Here is a 17814-nt window from a genome sequence, read left to right on the forward strand (position 1 = left end):
ATACTCCAGTTGTGGCCTCACCAGTGTTTTATACAATTCCAACATTATGTCTTTACTTTTATATTCTATACCTCTGCCAATGAAGGAGAGCATTCCATATGCCTTCTTCACAACCTTGTCTACTTGAACTGCTGCCTTCATGGACCTGTGTACTTAATAATTAAAATTAGTGTTCAATTAATTAATCAAATCTCATGGGTAAAGTTAAAGTTAAACAACAAGATAGTAAACTAAAGGGTTCTAAATTTTGCAGTAAATTAAAATGAGATAGATATGTGATAAGAGTTAAGTAAAAACATTTAAGTTCCCATAAAATAATGTCAACTCCACCTCCCTATCTCTCTGTCCCTATATGGCCTGTCTGTCCTAATATCTCCTTATGTGGCTCCGTATCAGATTTTGTTGGAGTATTGCTCCTGTGATGTACTTTGGGATGTTTTAAATCGCTATGTAAATACAAGTAGTTGTTGTCAGTGTAGGTAACTATTTTCATCGCTGTTTACTACATTTCCAAGTTTTGCATCATCTGCAAACTTTGTAATGCCTGTATACCTAAGTCCAGATCATTAATGAAAGTCAAAAAGAGCAGTAGTTATAGCACTGACCTTTACAGAATCACAGAATCAGAGAATCACACAGCGCAGAAGAGGCCCTTCAGCCCATCGAGTCTGCACCGACATGTGAGAAACACTGCCTTGGGCACCTTATTGAGCTATAATTGCCATGGTGTGGCAATCACAGTTAGATTGTCACTCCACTCCTATTTACTTAGACTAAAATACAGCCCCAACTTTCTCGCCTGACCTTCTGACTCGGACTGGGTGAGAAATGTGCAGTGCAGCAGATTCCCAAGGCCTTCTGTCCAGTCCAGTAGAGTCAGACAAATGAAGGCGCGCCCCTTTTATACACTATCTGCTGCCATAAAGCAGGTCCAGCTCCTTTGAGAAGCCAGGGAGATGGTAAGTGTGTAAGGTAAGTGGGTAGCGTGGTGGGGGGAGGGCCATGGAGGATGGGGGTGGGGGTGGGGGAGGGGAGGTTTCAGGTGGTAAGTCGAGGGGGTGGGTGTGATCAGTTGGGTGGGGGGGGTGGTTGGTTGAGGGTAGTCAGGGAGTTGGGCGTAGTCGGGGATCTGGGAGGACAGTTTGGGCATGGTAATCGAGGAGGGGGGAGGTGTTGGTGGGGGTGTGGGGCAGTCTGAAGTCCTGTGGGAGGTTGGGAAGGTAGTTGGGGTTTCACGTGGGCGGTTGGGGTTGTCAGTACTATAGTTCCCCAGCAGTTAGATGTGGTTTTAATTCTTCTAACCTTTCCTGGGTAACCATTCCTGTATGACAGTCGAATCATCCAAAGTCTGCAACTTAAATCAGAGAATCGGATCGTTCCCAGTGTAGGGTAAATGCCCAATGGAAGTTTGAGCTCCCCAGGCAATTCCCATGCAATCCTTCCAGGAGGCATGGGGTTCCTCCCCCAACGCATCTTTGGGGTGCCCCTCTAGATATGACGCCTGGAGATCAGAAATTATATAATTATTTCCAGTGAAAAACAATTGTTCACAACTACTCTGTCTCTTAGCCATATCAATGTTAACAATGTCCCTTTAATGCAGTAGCCTCAATTTTGCTAGCCTTACATTAACACTTTACAACTTAGCCACCTTACAATAACAACTTTCAAACACTTTACAGCATCTTATGTTAAGAAACAGAGACAGTTTAAGTAAGTTCTATTGGTATTTGTAGGTGTCAGGAATGAGTTTTAGCTTTAAAGTTTAAGTTTGAATTATATTTCTGTACCTGTGTTTTAAGAACGGTCAAATGGAGTTTTAGTTTTACTTTAAAAAGGTGCTGCATTTCTAATGAGGTTTTTTACGACTGTTGCAGCTAGGTTAAACAAGCAAGAGTAGATGAGTTGGTCTGTTGCCTAGCAACAGGGGCCTGGAGTAGCAGGTCCCTCCCACAGACAAGCACAGAAAAACTATAGAAACAGCAGTTTTAAGTTAAGTTTGAAGCCAGGACCCCAGGGAGACTGGGCAGTGGGGAGGGAGCTGCAGATTTCCCAAAAGAACAAAAAGGTCCCAAGGCCAAAGGAGTGAGACAGAAACAAGGGAAAGTCCCAAGCAGAGCTTCTAGTCAAAAGGGAGGACGGGAACATGGAACAGGTCCTGTTAAGTGAAGTTAAGAGCGAGGGGCAGAGATAAAGACTCCAAGCTTCAGATTTAAAGAGACAAAAGCTGCAGAAAGCAGATGTAAAGTGAGAACAGCTTCAAGAGGCCAGTAGGTCCAAAGAGACAATTGAAGGTCTGTAACTCTTTGCTATGGGCATGTGAATCAGTGGTACTGTTAATGGCTGAGTCAATGAGAGAGAGTACATGGAAGATGGCATGAATGCATGCGGTGACCCAGAGGAGAGGAACATCGGAAGGAGAGTTCGAAACCCTGGAGGTGAACCCTTGTTGAAGGCATCTGAGAGAAAGCGTCGGTTTGGGAGAAGATTCCAAGGCAAGTTCTTGGAGATTGGAAACCTTGTGTGAAAGACAAGTTCAGTGAGACTGACTGACTCACGTGTGACAAGCATCTGGGTAAAGTTGATGAGATAGCATCTCATAGCATCTGTTTGGGGTGGCATCTGTCACTTGCTTTCAGAGTGTGGTGTGTCTGACCACAGGGTGCAATTGGTTTACATTGGCTTTACTTACTGTGAACATTAGAGTATAAGATAGCTTTTGTAACTTGTGCTATCCTTACAAATCTGTATATATCTGTGAAGGTATAATTGTGGGTGAAGGAGTATTGTAATATAGTTCATCTTTCCTTGTTTAATAAATCTTTTATGCTTTTGTTAAAAGTTAATTAGCTGACTCTGTTCAGTAGCGACTCTCCACGCATCTAAACAACAAATAAAAGTTAGGATCTATCAAGCTGGGTTCCACCCAGGGATCAGGCTTGTCCAGGGGTAACCTCAGCTGGGATTGTAACATTTATAGCAACACCCCACAACCGCATTATTCAATTAGGCTTTACAATTACTTAAACAACATCTTATAACAGCACCTTACATTTCAAAAATACTGCAACAACACTTTACAACAAGATTTTGCAAGACCTTCAATAATTATTTATAATAACAGGTTTGAACATTTTACTACAACTTTAACACCTGAAATCACCTTACACTATTAACTCACAGTACAGAAAAATATGTTGGAACAGGAAGAGAAATGGAAGAGAAATATTGAAGAGAGATGAAGTGATTGATAGTCTCAAAGGAAAGAGGATGAGGAGAGACAGCAGAATAAAATCATGACAGGTGTCATTAGTGACTGTGGGCTGAGCATTCACTACAATGATGATCTCATTTCAGTAATGACCTTTACCTCCATGGGTGAAAGGTGGGAGTGAGGGTTTAGAGCTTGCATCTAGGAGTGACATATAGGAGAAGGGGGGTGAGGAAGTGATTAGTGAGAACCCTGTTAGTGAAGATCCTGAAGACCTTGTGGGCCCATGAGATGAAAAGGTCAAGAGGGTGGACAGGTATTTGTGAACAGGAGAATCAATATGTGGAGTGAAGCTGAAGGAGACTGAGAGCAAGGAAGCAGAGAAAGGTATTTCCAAGTGGAGATTAAGAATCACAGAGCAGACCCTGAGGGTATAGAAGAGTGAGCACATTTGCCGGAAAAGGCATTGGGGGAATAATAAATAGGGAGGATCTTGGCGAAGTGTTGGGAGGAATGGTATAAAAGCAAATGTTTAAACATGCAGAGGGAGCCAGAAAAATAAGGGGCTTAGCAGAGATAGCACTCGAGGTGAGTCCCATTTGGTTATCTTAGGAGAGGGACGGGGTAAGGCATGAAGACAATAGGGCAGTATTGACACTGATACCTTTTTTATTTATTATTCATTCATGGGGTATGGCCAGCATTTATTGCCCATCCCTAATTGCCCACGAGAAGGAGGTGGTGAGCTGCCTTCTTGAACTGCTGCAGTCCATGTGGTGTAGGTACACCAACAGTGCTGTTAGGGAGCGAGTTCCAGGATTTTAAACCAGCGACAGTGAAGGAACAGCGATATGTTTCCACATCTGGATGGTCTGTGGCTTGGAGAGGAACTTCCAGGTGGTGGTGTTCCCATGTATCTGCTGCCCTTGTCCTTCTAGATGATACTGGTCATGGGTTTGGAAGGTGCTTTTGAAGGACCCTTGCTGAGTTTCTGCAGTGCATCTTGGAGATGGTACACACTGCTGCCACTGTCAGTCGGTGGTGGAGGGAGTGAATGTTTGTCTGTGAGGATGACTATGTCAGGCTGTTGCTTGACTAGTCTGTGAGACATCTCTCCCAATTTTGGCACTAGCCCCAAGATGTTAGTAAGGAGGACTTTGCAGGGTCGACAGGGCTGGGATTGCCGTTGTCGTTTCTGGTGCCTAGGTTGATGCCGGGTAGTCCATCAACTTTCATTCTTTATATATTTCATAGAGGTTTGATACAACTGACCGGCTTGCTATTTGAGAAAGCAGTTAAGAGTCAGGGAGTCACATGTAGACCAGGCCAGACCAGGTAAGACAGATTTCCTTCCCTAAAGGACATTGGTGACCCAGATGGGTTTTTAACAACATTGGTTTCATGGTCATCATCAGACTTCTAATTCCAGATTTTTATTGGATTAAAATTTCACCATCTGCTGTGGTGGGATTCAAACCCGGGTCCTCAGAGCATTACCCTGGACCTCCGGATTACTTGTCCAATGGCAATACCACTAGGCCGGCCATCACCTCCCCCTGTTTTGGTTTGGGCTCAATGCAGCAACATACGACTTCACAATGAGGACAGAACAGGAAGAGAAACTGGCAGACCGCAATAGCAACTGGAGGAGGGGAGCCGGTTTACTCACAGTTACAAAATATCTCAGACAGCTGCTGGATCCATTTAACATAGCCAATCTAATATAGCCAGCAATCTACTATCTAACATAAGTCTTCAATGAGGAGTTACGATTCATTTTGAGGTAATGATTCTATTATATTTGATTCTCTCTCTCTTTGTAACAACCTCCCCACGTGGTGGCAAAGCTCCGAATTCAGCAGATAGCTGACTTCTTAAATATGTCATCCGGTTTTAGAACAGATGTCAAGAAAAGAGTAAAAACTTACAGTGTATAGATTACAATCCCACGTAACTTTTGTGACAATCTCTGTCTGTCTTTTGTCTCTATATCTCTGAATTAGGATTAATGTTGTGATATGTGGATCAATGCCCAGAGTTTACCATGAGCATTACTCCCTGCATAATCTTTGACATAGCTGACAGACCAGGCTTCTCACCTGCCAGACAGGGTTGAGTTTGAACTCCAGTTCTAGTAGTGAAAGTCTAAAAACTCACTAGGGGTGCAATCCTCCCCTTCCCATCCCAATAGTGTAGTTTACCCTCACTAATAGATGCATTGATGCCACTGAAAGGGAACACTTAGTGTAAAAAGGGGGGGGGGGGTGGGAGGAGGGTCCATTCACCAACAATGGGCACAGACAAAGTCGAGTGAATAACAAAAGTTGGAATGAATCCCACTTGTTACCCTCTCACTCTGGTGCAGAGAAGGTGAAAGGGGTGGTGAAGCAGTTTCACTATTACACAGAAGGGTTGACTTTGGAGTGGCAGGGTTCTGCTGGACCCTCCAGACCATGCCCAGATATTGGTCAAAACAGGACAAGTAAATGTGTTTTGGTTTTGCTCCCAGCACTAATGACATGCCAAAATAAACAAGAGCCAGCATTCCACGGTTGGCAGGAGCCCACCTTCCAGTTCTGAATCTCAATGCTAAGTGTTGTCAACCCTCCAGGAATGTCCTGGAGTCTTCAGCAGTAAAAGATTAATCTCCTGGACACGGGGACGTTCAAAAATGTGTCTGACTTTTTTTCATTTTGCGTCAATTTTTAGTTATAGGAATATAGGAGATGGGATTTTAAAAAGGCTGTTTAACAGACAGTGAAGCATTATCCAGTTGGATAATTAACAGCCTGCTTGTTTTCCCAGGGGCACAGGAAGTGGGCCACTGTGAGAACAAAGGTGGTGGCAGAGTGGGGTGGAACAAGGTGGTGTGGGGTGGAATGGTTGGAGACTGCAGCTCCTGTGAGGAAGCCTCCAGCAAATGTCCAATCTGAGTTAGAACCATAGAAACATTACAGCACAGAAGGAGGCCATTCAGCCCATCTTGTCCATGCCAGCACGAGGACCCCCACGTGCCCTTTCTAATCCCACCTTCTTGCACCCGGCCCATAGCCCTGCAGCTTACAGCACTTAAGGTGCAGGTCCAGGTACTTTTTAAAAGAGTTTAAAGTTTCTGCCTCTACCACCAACTTGGGCAGCGAATTCCAGACACCCACTGCCCTCTGCGTAAAAAAGTTCTTCCTCATGTGCCCCCTACACCTTCTGCCACTTATCTTGAATCTATGTCCCCTGGTTCTAGAATTCTCCACCAAGGGAAACAATTTTATCTTGTCCACTCTATCTATTCCCCTCATAATTTTGTACACCTCAATCAAGTCACCTCTCAGCCTTCTTTGTTCTGAGGAAAATAACTCCAACCTATCCAATCTCTCCTCGTAGCTACACTTTTCTAACCTTGGCAACATTCTTGTAAACGTCCTCTGCACTCTCTCCAGAGCTATTATATCCTTCCTGCAATGTGGTGACCAGAACTTCACACAATACTCCAGTTGTGGCCTCACCAGTGTTTCCAAACCCAAACACCGCAACCAACAGGCTTGGCCTCCGGGTGTGTGGGTGAACAGGCGGAGGCAGATGCCAGGCTGTAAAGACACTGACAGCTAACATGCCACAGAAGGTTGGCACATCCAGGGGCAAAGATGGTGGGCTACAGTCTGAAACTTGTGGGCAAACTGCAGTGTGGACATATAGGACATTATTGTATAGTGGCACAGTGGGTAGCTCTCCTCACAAGTGGCTCATACCAGCTTCAATTCAGAAACTTGCCCCCTCACCTGTCTACAGACAACCGCCTGCATTGAGAATTTCCATGGAAATTCACTGCCACTGCTGTATGGACAAGCCTGTTAATGGACTGAGCTACCCTTTTGAGCTTTTACAAAAGCTTTCGAAATGTTGACTGTCTATTGTGACACTCGGCTTTTATGGGCTACTATGACTTTAAGTGTGACTTACACCCAATCTTCCATCTCCACCTCCAGCATCCTTCCAAGAGCTGTCTGAGTTTGCATACTGCTGTGAATAATTATGCAAATGAGCGTACAGTGGAGAATTCAGGCCGTAAGATATAATACAGGTTGTCATGACATCATGTTGCTTGATACAATGCCACAGAACAGACTTATGAGCAAAGTTATAGCAAAGTTATAAAAGCGACAGTAGCAACATGGATACGGAATTGGCTCTGTGGTTTGAAAGTGTAAAAAGACAGGAAATGGAGCATGGTGGTGAATGGTTGTCTTGTTGGTCTGGAGGAAGGTTCCTCAGGGTTCGGTGTTAGGAGCCCTGCTTTTCCCCATTTATAGTAATGACCCAGACATTGGTGTACAGGGCACAATTTCAAAATTTTTGAATGGCAGAAAACTTGGAAGCATTGTGGTCCGTGAGGAGGACAATGTGGAACATCAAAAGGACAGAGACAGATGGTGGAATGGGCAGGGAATCCTTAGGAGGGATATTATTGCCATAGAGGGAGTACAATGAATGTTCACCAGACTGGTTCCTTCCGAAGGTAAGGGGATAAAAACTGCACATAGTATTCCAGGTGCAGGCTAACCAAGGTTCTCTACCAAGATATTGCTACTCCTGCATTCAAATCCTCTTGTGATAAAGGCCAACATACCTTTTGCCTTCCTAATTGCTTGCTGCACCTGCATGTTATCTTTTAGTGACTTATGAACAAGGACTGCCCTATGAAGAGAGATTGGGGAAACTGGGGCCTGTATTCTCTAGAGATTCGAAGAATGAGAGGTGATTTCATTGAAGCTTACAAAATAATTAAAAGGAAAAACAGGGTAGATGCAGTGAAGATTCTTTGGTTGGGAGTCTAGAGCAAGGGGACACAATTTCAAATAAAGGGGGAAACCACTCAGGACCGAGGTGAGGAGAAATTCTTTTTACTCAAGAGAGTTGTGAATCTTTGGAATTCTCTACCCCAGAGGGCTGTGGAAACTCAGTCATTGAGTATGTTAAAGTTAGAGACTGATAGATTTATAAACAACAATAACAAAGGGATCACAGAATCACACAGTGCAGAAGAGGCCCTTCAGCCCATCGAGTCTGCACTGACATGTGAAAAACACCTGACCTACCAACCTAATCCCATTTACCAGCACTTGGCCCATAGCCTTGAATGTTATGATGTGCCAAGTGCTCATCCAGATAATTTTTAAAGGATGTGAGGCAACCCGCCTCTACCGCCCTCCCAAGCAGCGCATTCCAGACCGTCACCACCCTCTGGGTAAAAAGGCTTTTCCTCACATCCCAACTAAACCTCCTGCCCCTCACCTTGAACCTGTGTCCCCTCGTAACTGACCCTTCAACTAAGGGGAACAGTTACTCCCTATCCACCCTGTCCCTGCCCTTCATAATCTTGTACACCTCGATCAGGTCGCCCCTCAGTCTTCTCTGCTCCAACAAAAACAACCCAAGTCTATGCAACCTCTCTTCATAATTTAAATGTTTTATCCCAGGCAACATTCTGGTGAATCTCCTCTGCATCCCCTCCAGTGCAATCACATCCTTCCTATGATGTGGTGACCAGAACTGCACACAGTACTCCAGCTGTAGCCTCACCAAGGTTCTATACAACTTCAACATGACCTCACTACTTTTGTAATTTATGCCTCGATTGATAAAGGCAAGTGTCCCATATGCCTTTTTCAACACCCCACTAACATGCCCCTCTGCCTTCAGAGATCTATGGACACACACGCCAAGGTCCCTTTGTTCCTCAGAATTTCCTAGTGTCATGCCGTTCATTGAATACTTCCTTGTCAAATTAATCCTTCCAAAGTGTATCACCTCACACTTTTCAGGGTTAAATTCCATCTGCCACTTATCTGCCCATTTGATCATCCCGTCTCTATCTTCCTGTAGCCCAAGACACTCAACCTCACTGTTAACCACCCGGCCAATCTTTGTGTCATCCGCAAACTTACTAATCCTACCCCCCACATAGTCACCTATGTCGTTTATATAAATGACGAATAATAGGGGACCCAGCACAGGTCCCTGTGGTATGCCACTGGACATGGGCTTCCAGTCACTAAAGCAGCCTTCTGTCATCACCCTCTGTCTCCTACAACTAAGCCAATTTTGAATCCACCTTATCAAATTACCCTGTATCCCATTTGCATTTACCTTCTTTATAAGTCTCTCATGTGGGACCTTGTCAAAGGCTTTGCTGAAATCCATATAAACTACATCAACTGCACTACCCTCATCTACACACCTGGTCACCTCCTCAAAAAATTCAATCACATTTGTTAGGCATGACCTTCCTCTGACAAAGCCATGCTGACTATCCCTGATCAAACCTTGTCTCTCCAAGTGGAGATAGATTCTCTCCTTCAGAATTTTCTCAAATAGTTTCCCTACCACTGACGTGAGACTCACTGGTCTGTAGTTCCCTGGCTTATCTCTACAACCCTTCTTAAATAGCAGAACCACATTAACTGTTCTCCAGTCTTCTGGCACCTCCCCCGTGGCCAGAGAGGAATTAAAAATTCGAATCAGAGCCCCTGCGATCTCCTCCCTTGCCTCCCTCAGCAGTCTGGGACACAAATCATCTGGACCTGGAGATTTGTCCAGTTTTAAGCCTGCCAACACCTCCAATACCTGTCTCTCCCTAAATCAATAAGCTCAGGAACTTTGCTGTCTCTCTCCCCGAGTTCCATACCTTGATCCTCATTCTTCTGAGTGAAGTCAAATGTGAAGTATTCATTCAACACTCTACCGATGTCCTCTGGCTCCACCCATAGATTGCCCCCTTGGTCCCTTATGGGCCCTACTCTTACCCTGATTACCCTCTTCCCATTGATATTCTTATAGAATATCTTGCGATTTTCCCTACTTTTACCAGCCAGAGCTTTCTCATAACCCCTCTTTGCTCTCCTAATTGCTTTCTTAAGCTCCACCCTGCACTTTCTGTATTCCACTAATGCCTCTGCTGATTTGCTCCCCTTGTACCTGCTAAAAGCCTCTCTTTTCCTTCTCATCATATCCTGAATATCTCTGGTCATCTATGGTTCTCTGGGCTTGTTACTCCTTCCTATCACCCTAGAGGGAACATGTTGAGCCTGTACCCTCCCCATTTCCTTTTTGAACACCCTCCCACTGCTCCTCTGTAGATTTCCCCACAAGTAGCCGTTCCCAGTCTATCTTGGCCAGACCCTGTCTTATTTTACTAAAATCCGCTCTCCCCCAATCCAAAACATTTTTTTGCAACTTGTCTATTGCTTTGTCCATAACAAGCTTAAATTGTACCATATTGTGGTCGCTATCACTAAAATGCTCCCCCACCACCACCCCAGCCACCTGCCCGGCCTCATTCCCAGAATTAGGTCCAGCACTGGGCCGTCCCTTGTTGGACCCTCTACATATTGACCTGAAAAGTTCTCTTGTACACATTTCAAGAAATCCACTCTATCCAAGCCCTTAACATTATGTCGATCCCAATTAATTTTGGGAAAGTTGAAATCACCTAATATAATTACCCTATTGTTGTTTTCACACATCTCTATGGGGATAGTGTGGGGAAAAAGGTATTGAAGTGGATGATCAGCCATGATCTTATTGAATGGCAGAGCAGGCTCGATGGGTTGAATGGCCTACTCCTGTTCCTATGTTTTGTTCTTTTATCACCTCCTCCTTCCCTGCCTCCATGCTTCCTTAAAACCTGTTACCTCTTTGGCTTTGACTAAAACTTTGACTCTTCTGACGAAAAGGTCATCAACTCTGTTTCACCCTGCAAAGATGCTGCCTGACCTGCTGATTATTACCAGCATTTTCTATCTTTATTTATGATATTGTAGTCTGCTTGGTCTTCAATGTCCTATTTTATAAGTATTATGGTATTGTAGGTTTTCCTGTCTGCAGTGCCCCACATTAATAGGTGTTATGGTACCTACATTTGCCGTGCCTTGGTGTCCCACATTTGCAGGTAATACGATAACCCTGAGAGGTAGAAGTAATGAAGATTTCTGTGGTTTGAAAGTGTGAAAAGAAACTAAAAAGCAGCCTGAAAGAATTGCCCCGGTCAAGGTGAACAGAACTTAAAGCAAGGAGCAGTCTGACCCAGCTCATGGGCAGACTGGAGAGTGACTCCATCAGTCCACAAAAAGTACAAACCTACAAGAGAAATTACTGCAGGCTGCTTGTAATGGCCACTGAAAGACAGTAGGTACTTACATTTCTGTAACGCCTTTCGCAACCTCAGAATGCGCAAAGCACTTTACAGCCAATGAAATACTTTTGAAATGTAGTCGCTGTTGTAGTGGGAAATTAAAGCAAGCCCTCACAAACAGCAGTGTGACAATGACAAGATAAGAGATGTTGATTGAGGGATAAATATCGGCCAGGACAGTCTGCAGAACACACCTGCTCTTCTTTGAATAGTGGCTGTGGGATCTTTAACATCCACCTGAGCAGGCAGGTGGGGCCTCGCTTTAAAAGAAAGCACTCCCTCAGTACTGCACTGGGAGTGTCAGCCTAGATTATAGACTCCAGTCTTTAGAGTGGAGGTGTAAATCCAACAGCTTTCTTTCCTGGTTCTTTCACTCTGCAAGTCACCTGAAAAATTCTGTTGTCTGGAGCTGCCCATGTTTAACAGTGACTGTAGGCAGCTTGTTTTGATTAAGAAATGTTTAAATGTTCTGCTATATCCACTCCACACCTGAGCTAAGTGGTGTGGTGTCCACCAGGAGATCATCAACAGGTTGTGTTTCACATCATTGGTTACAAAGTTTCCCTTTTTAACTGCCTGGCAGGAGTCAAGAGGTTGGGAGAGGGAAACTGCGGGCAAGGGAGGATAGGGAGAGGAGAACCTGCTGGTTGGGGGGAGGGGAAGGAAATCTGGCACGGGGAGGGGAAGGAAATCTGGCATGGGGAGGAGAAGGAAACCTGGCATGGGGAGGGGAAGGAAGCACAATGTGAGGAAGAAGTGTTAGGGATGGCTGGGAATTCAGGAGAGGACAAGGGAGAGAATGAGAGAAGTCTGGGCGCAGGGGAGGCCCAAGGTTTCCTTGTGGAGCCCTCCTACAGCCTTTGACCAACAAGAGAAGCCAAACACTAAATTACCTGAGTTTCCTTGGCCTCTTCCAGGCCTGGATTCATCTGGTGCCACGACAGCCTCCCCACACAGACCTCAGGTTAAATTTACAATCCGGTCCCAATTATGACATGGAGCCTGAACTAAAGGAGGACCCTGCTGCCTTCCTGTGGGTGTCCCTCTCACCTGCTCAAAAACACAGTTTAAAATTGCATTTTGGGGGATCAGAGGGCCAAAATCCCTGTTGTGGCCATTTTAATTCCTTAGAAGTAGTTGTGGGGGGGTGGAGGGGTGAAGGGGTGAGGAGGTGGGGCCTGGAGTTCCAGGCCTTTTGTTTCTAACTCACTTGTACAACCCAGGTTTTTGAGTTGTACATTACATTACACCCAAGCAAGCATTCAGCATTCAATTCCAGCTGTGTCAACCTCTTTCACTTACCAGTTCCTCAATGCAAAAACCCACTTTCGGGACACAAGCAAGTCAGGTGATTGCATGCAATGGCAGTGGAAACCTGGAACTCTCTCCACCTAAAATGGTGTGGACGCTTGAGGCAGGGGTATGGGGGGTGGGGGAATGGAGTGGATCGTGGTCAACTGGAACTTTCGAGACTGAGATCAATAGATTTCTGTTGAGTATCAAGGGATATGGAGAGAAGGCAGGATAACAGTATTGAAGCACAGAGTAGCCATTATCTGATTGAAAGACAGAGCAGGCCATGTGCCTGAATGAACTCCTCCTGATCCTATGTTCAAAGATTGGGTGCACGGCTTTCCATTGGAAACTGTGACCAATTGCTACTCCCATCCCTCCATGGACTCAACTGGCTGAGTTTGCATCCCAAAGAAAGAGGCTAAAAGTGAAGAGTGTAATAATAACTCTAACCTGTGTTCTAACGTTGCTTAGGTTCATCCTGAAGATAAACAGGCTGCAGGACCACAGCTATTTTTAATGTACAGATCTGTAACCAGCTGTAAAACAGTAAGCTGATTGGTTAGGTGCTATCTGTGAACTTTCATTATTAACAGCACAAAGTAACCACATAAGGGAGTTCACATCCGCCACATACATGTGTACACGTTAACAGACTGACCTAGTTTCTACAGAGCTTCGCATGGCCTGCACCAATGCTCCAACCCCTTTGATCTCCTACCACCATTTCCTGTTGCTTGCAATCAGGATCCTAGTCTGGTAAGTCTTTCTAACTCTTGGGATGTCTATTTATAGGTGGGATTTGTCATTTGTCTTCAGTCTGGTTTGCTTCATCGCCTCCTGCGATTTGATTATGTTTTAGAATTCAGAGGAAGTCCAGATTCATCCAAACATTTTGGCAAGTTGTAGCTTGATGCCCCTTGTCGCACTGTCCAGCTGTGTTACCAAGGCAAAGCAGTAACCAGCAAGCCTCCAGACTCTACCAATACTCCCTTTGAGATGGGAGCTAAATGATCAGTAAGAGGCAAGGGGGCCTATGAGGGGGTTATATATGCTCAGAGACACAGGAAAAGGCTAGAATACTCAAATGAGTACTGTGTATTGAGGTTTACTAAAAAGGATGCTGACAAAATGTCAGTGGAAGCAGAGATGGTAGAGGTAATCGATGGATGAAAATTGATAGGCAGGATGTACTGGGAAGGTTGGCTATGCTTAGAGTGGATACATTGCCAGGCCTGGACGGTTTGCATCCAGGTTCCTAAGGAAAGTGGGAGTGAAGATTGCAGGTCTGATCATAATCTCCCCGAGATACAAAGAGGTGCCAGAGGATTGGAGAGTAGCAAATATGAACCCTTGTTCAAGAAAGAATGTAAGGACATTCCGAGTAACTACAGGCCAGTCATTTTGACATCACTGGCGGGTAAGGTTTTAGAAACAATAATCAGAGAAAAATGAACTCACTTGAGACGTTTGACTTAATGGAGGAGAGCCAGCACGGATTTGTAAAGGGCAGATTGTGTTTCACTAATCTAATTGAATTTTTTGAAGTGTCACAGAACCACACAGTCCAAAAGAGGCCCTTGAGCCCATCAAGTCTGCACTGACATGTGAAAAACACCTGACCTACCAACCTAATCCCATTTACCAGCACTTGGCCCACAGCCTTGAATGTTATGACGTGCCAAGTGCTCATCCAGGTACTTTTTAAAGGGCGTGAGGCAACCCGCCTCCACCACCCTCCCAGGCAGTGCATCCCAGACCGTCACCATCCTCTGGGTAAAAAGGTTTTTCCTCACATCCCCCGCTAAACCTCCTGCCCCTCACCTTGAACTTATTTCCCCTTGTGACTGACCCTTCAACTAAGGGGAACAGCTGCTCCTTGTCCACCCTGTCCATGCCCTTCATAATCTTGTACACCTCGATCAGGTCGCCCCTCAGTCTTCTCTGCTCCAATGAAAACAACCCAAGTCTATGCAACCTCTCTTCATAACTTAAATGTTTCATCCCAGGCAACATCCTGGTGAATCTCCTCTGCATCCCCTCCAGTGCAATCACATCCTTCCTATAATGTGGCGACCAGAACTGCACACAGTACTCCAGCTGTGGCCTCACCAAGGTTCTATACAACTCCAACATGACCTCACTACTTTTGTAATCTCTGCCTCGATTGATAAAGGCAAGTGTCCCATATGCCTTTTTCACCACCCCATTAATATGCACCTCCACCTTCAGAGATCTATGTACACACACACCAAGGTCCCTTTGTTCCTCAGAACTTCCTAGTGTCATGCCATTCATTGAATACTTCCTTGTCAAATTACTCCTTCCAAAGTGTATCACCTTACACTTTTCAGGGTTAAATTCCATCTGCCACTTATCTGCCCATTTGACCATCCCGTCCATATCTTCCTGTAGCTCAAGACACTCAACCTCACTGTTAACCACAATCTTTGAGTCATCCGCAAACTTACTAATCCTACCCCCCACATAGTCATCTATGTCATTTATATAAATAACGAATAAAAGGGGATCCAGCACAGATCCCTGTGGTATGCCACTGGACCCAGGCTTCCAGTCACTGAAGCATCCTTCTGTCATCACCCTCTATCTCCTACAACTAAGCATCAGGGGAGGTTGATGAAGGGAATACAGTGGATGTTGTTTATATGGCTTTTAAGGAAGTGTTTGACAAAGCATCACATAAAAGGTTGGTTTACAAAACTGAGGCTCATGGAGGGCAAGTGTCAGCTTGGGTAAAAAAAAATTGGTTTAAGGACAGAAAATAGTGAATCATGGTGAATGTTTATTTTTCAGACTGGAGGATGGTAGACAGTGAATATTTAAATTTGCCAATGATACCAAATTTGGAGGTGTCAGAAGCAGTGTGGATGCAACAAAATATAGATAGGCTAGTAGAATAGACAAACAAGTGGCAGATAGAATTTAATACAGAGAAATGTGAGGTGAATCATTTTGGCAGAAGGGATAGGAAGAGGCAATATATACTTAATGACACAGTTCGAAACTGTGCAGGAAAATGGGTCATGTGTGTTCATGTGCATTGATCTATGAAGGAGGCAGGACATTTTGAGAGTGGTTAGCAAAACCTATGGGGTCTTGGGTTCATAAGTAGAGACATTGAGTGTAAAAGTAGGGAAATTATGCTCAAATAGTAAACGAAAGTGGAAGACAGCAGAAACAAACACCAGCATCAAAGAGTCATGTGGAATAATGTTAAAAAGGCAGAATTAAAGGTGCTCTATCTGAATGCATGCAGCATTCACAAGATAGGTGGATTGATGGCACAAATAGAGGTAAGCGAGTGAGATCTAATTGCCACTATGGAGGAGTGGCTGCAGGGTGACCTTCAAATATTGAAGGATATTCAACATTAGAACTGTCAGGCAAAAAGGAAAGGGAGCTGGGATGGTGCTGATAATAAGGGATGAGATCAGTTCATTTGTGAGGATGCATAATCAGTTTGGGTAGAGCTAAGAAACAGCAAGGGGACAGAAAACATTGGCGGGAGTTGTTTAAAGGCCACCAAATTGTAGTGGTAATGTAGGGCACAGTATAAACCAGGAAATTAGAGATGCATATAATGTGGATAATACAATAATCATGGGGGACTTCAATCTACATACGAACTGGGTAAATCTAATGAGCACTACTGCTGTGGAAGACGAATTCCTGGAATGTGTATGAGATGGTTTTCTGCAGCAGTATGTTGAGGAACCAACGAGGGAACAGGCTATTTTAGATCTAGTATTATGGAATGAGAGACGGCTAATTAATAGTCTTGTTTAAAAAAACCCTAAGGAAGAGTGACCATAATACGATAGAATGTTAAGTTTGAAAACAATGTAGTTTGTCAGCATCTTCACCTTCTTGAGACCCTGCTTCCTCTTGCTGCTCAGACCCTTGCATTTAGTGACGTGTCCTTTACATATTTCCCCCCATCCCAAGGCCAGCAGGCAAGTGCTAAACCCTTCACCTGGCCTCCATCTAGTCATAGTAACCCCACCCCTCCCCTTCCAGGTGAAGGACATCCTGGAGGACCAGAGATGGGTGCACCTCCTGTTCATACATTGCTCTTTGTCTAGGGTGATGAGAGCCATGTGCAAAGTGTTACTCACAATAAGAGGTTGTGGTGGAAGAATTAATCCAGGCTGGTCTTTTGGTTCAAGCTGGTTTATTTTCAAGAGAACTCCTCAATGCTACTGAATTCCAAGTAGCTGCTACAGAAAGTGTTCCAGCTGTATGTTTTTATTGTATTTAGATGGGATAATCAATGCCCATCACCTGCTTAACTAGTAATTGTCTTTGACAAGGTGATTGCTATACAGTGTGATTATTTATACATTGATACAAGGAGCCTCACATGGACACTATTTCGCCTGCCTCTACTACCCTTGAACCTCAATAGAGAGACCAGTGCCTGGGCAGCATAGAAAGACTAACCACATGAGCCCATTGTCAGCCATGACCATGCATCCAGGAGGATGGAGGTTTGGAGGCCAGCTGTGCCCCTTGAAGGCTCCACCTCCCTCCTTCCCTTAACCCCTGCCTCTGACTGCAGCCGATGGCGAATGGCACAGAATGAATGGCAGCTCCAGACCTTGCTGGGATCTCGATGTTATGAGACCCATGAGTCAGGGACAAACCTGCTGCAATGTGGCCTTCACCATAGAGGGAAGAACACAAGTGAGCATCTTTGACATCCAGTTGTCTCATAATTATCAGGGTGCCCCTTTAGTCTGCCACTTGTGCCGACCTTGAACACCACCCAACTGAAAAGACCCTCCTCCCACCTGGACAGATCTCACTACGTGGTCAAGGTCAGTTTGGAAAAATGGTGTGTGTCACCTTCCAAACTTGCTCCACCACCTTTTACCCTTCCCCTGTCACGCACCAACTTACCCCATCACCACAGACCCACCCAATATCACCTTTCCTCTCCCCTCTGCCACCTTTGAACCTCTGGCTGCCACCCTGGACCCTATCACAATCCATCCCCACATGCCTTTCCTCCCCTTAGAGCTGACATCCGTTACCATGCCCATGCCCACCCTGACTCTTTTTTTTAACTATTTGTTCATGGGATGTAGGCATCACAGGCCAGACC

At 44.9% G+C, this 17814-nt stretch overlaps 1 protein-coding gene and 1 long non-coding RNA gene across 6 annotated transcripts in view; one reads left to right on the forward strand and one right to left on the reverse strand.

Annotated features, from left to right (window-relative positions):
- LOC144683648 (uncharacterized) overlaps nt 1-17814 on the reverse strand; it is a 55315-nt gene that overhangs the window by 9036 nt on the left and 28465 nt on the right. Inside the window, exon 1 of one of the 2 annotated variants that reach the window (XR_013577308.1) lies at nt 11402-11587. The exons of the other annotated variant lie outside the window; for it this stretch is intronic. This is a non-coding gene — a long non-coding RNA (uncharacterized LOC144683648). Of the gene's footprint in view, nt 1-11401; nt 11588-17814 lie in introns of those variants that run through there. 2 annotated transcript variants of the gene reach the window in all.
- The window catches only part of LOC144683645 (DENN domain-containing protein 2D-like), a 119612-nt gene continuing 106689 nt past the window's right edge, over nt 4892-17814 (forward strand). The window contains exon 1 of one of the 4 annotated variants that reach the window (XM_078546891.1): nt 4892-4994. Coding sequence is in view for 1 of the 4 variants with exons in the window: in XM_078546888.1 (XP_078403014.1) it covers nt 11295-11389 (95 nt within the window). In the remaining 3 variants the exon portion in view is untranslated. Of the gene's footprint in view, nt 4995-11167; nt 11394-13328; nt 13449-17814 lie in introns of those variants that run through there. The other 3 variants (XM_078546889.1, XM_078546888.1, XM_078546890.1) reach the window with 3 other exon arrangements.

This window comes from Cetorhinus maximus, chromosome 8 (genome assembly GCF_964194155.1).
Source record: "Cetorhinus maximus chromosome 8, sCetMax3.hap1.1, whole genome shotgun sequence".
NCBI lineage: Eukaryota > Metazoa > Chordata > Chondrichthyes > Lamniformes > Cetorhinidae > Cetorhinus > Cetorhinus maximus.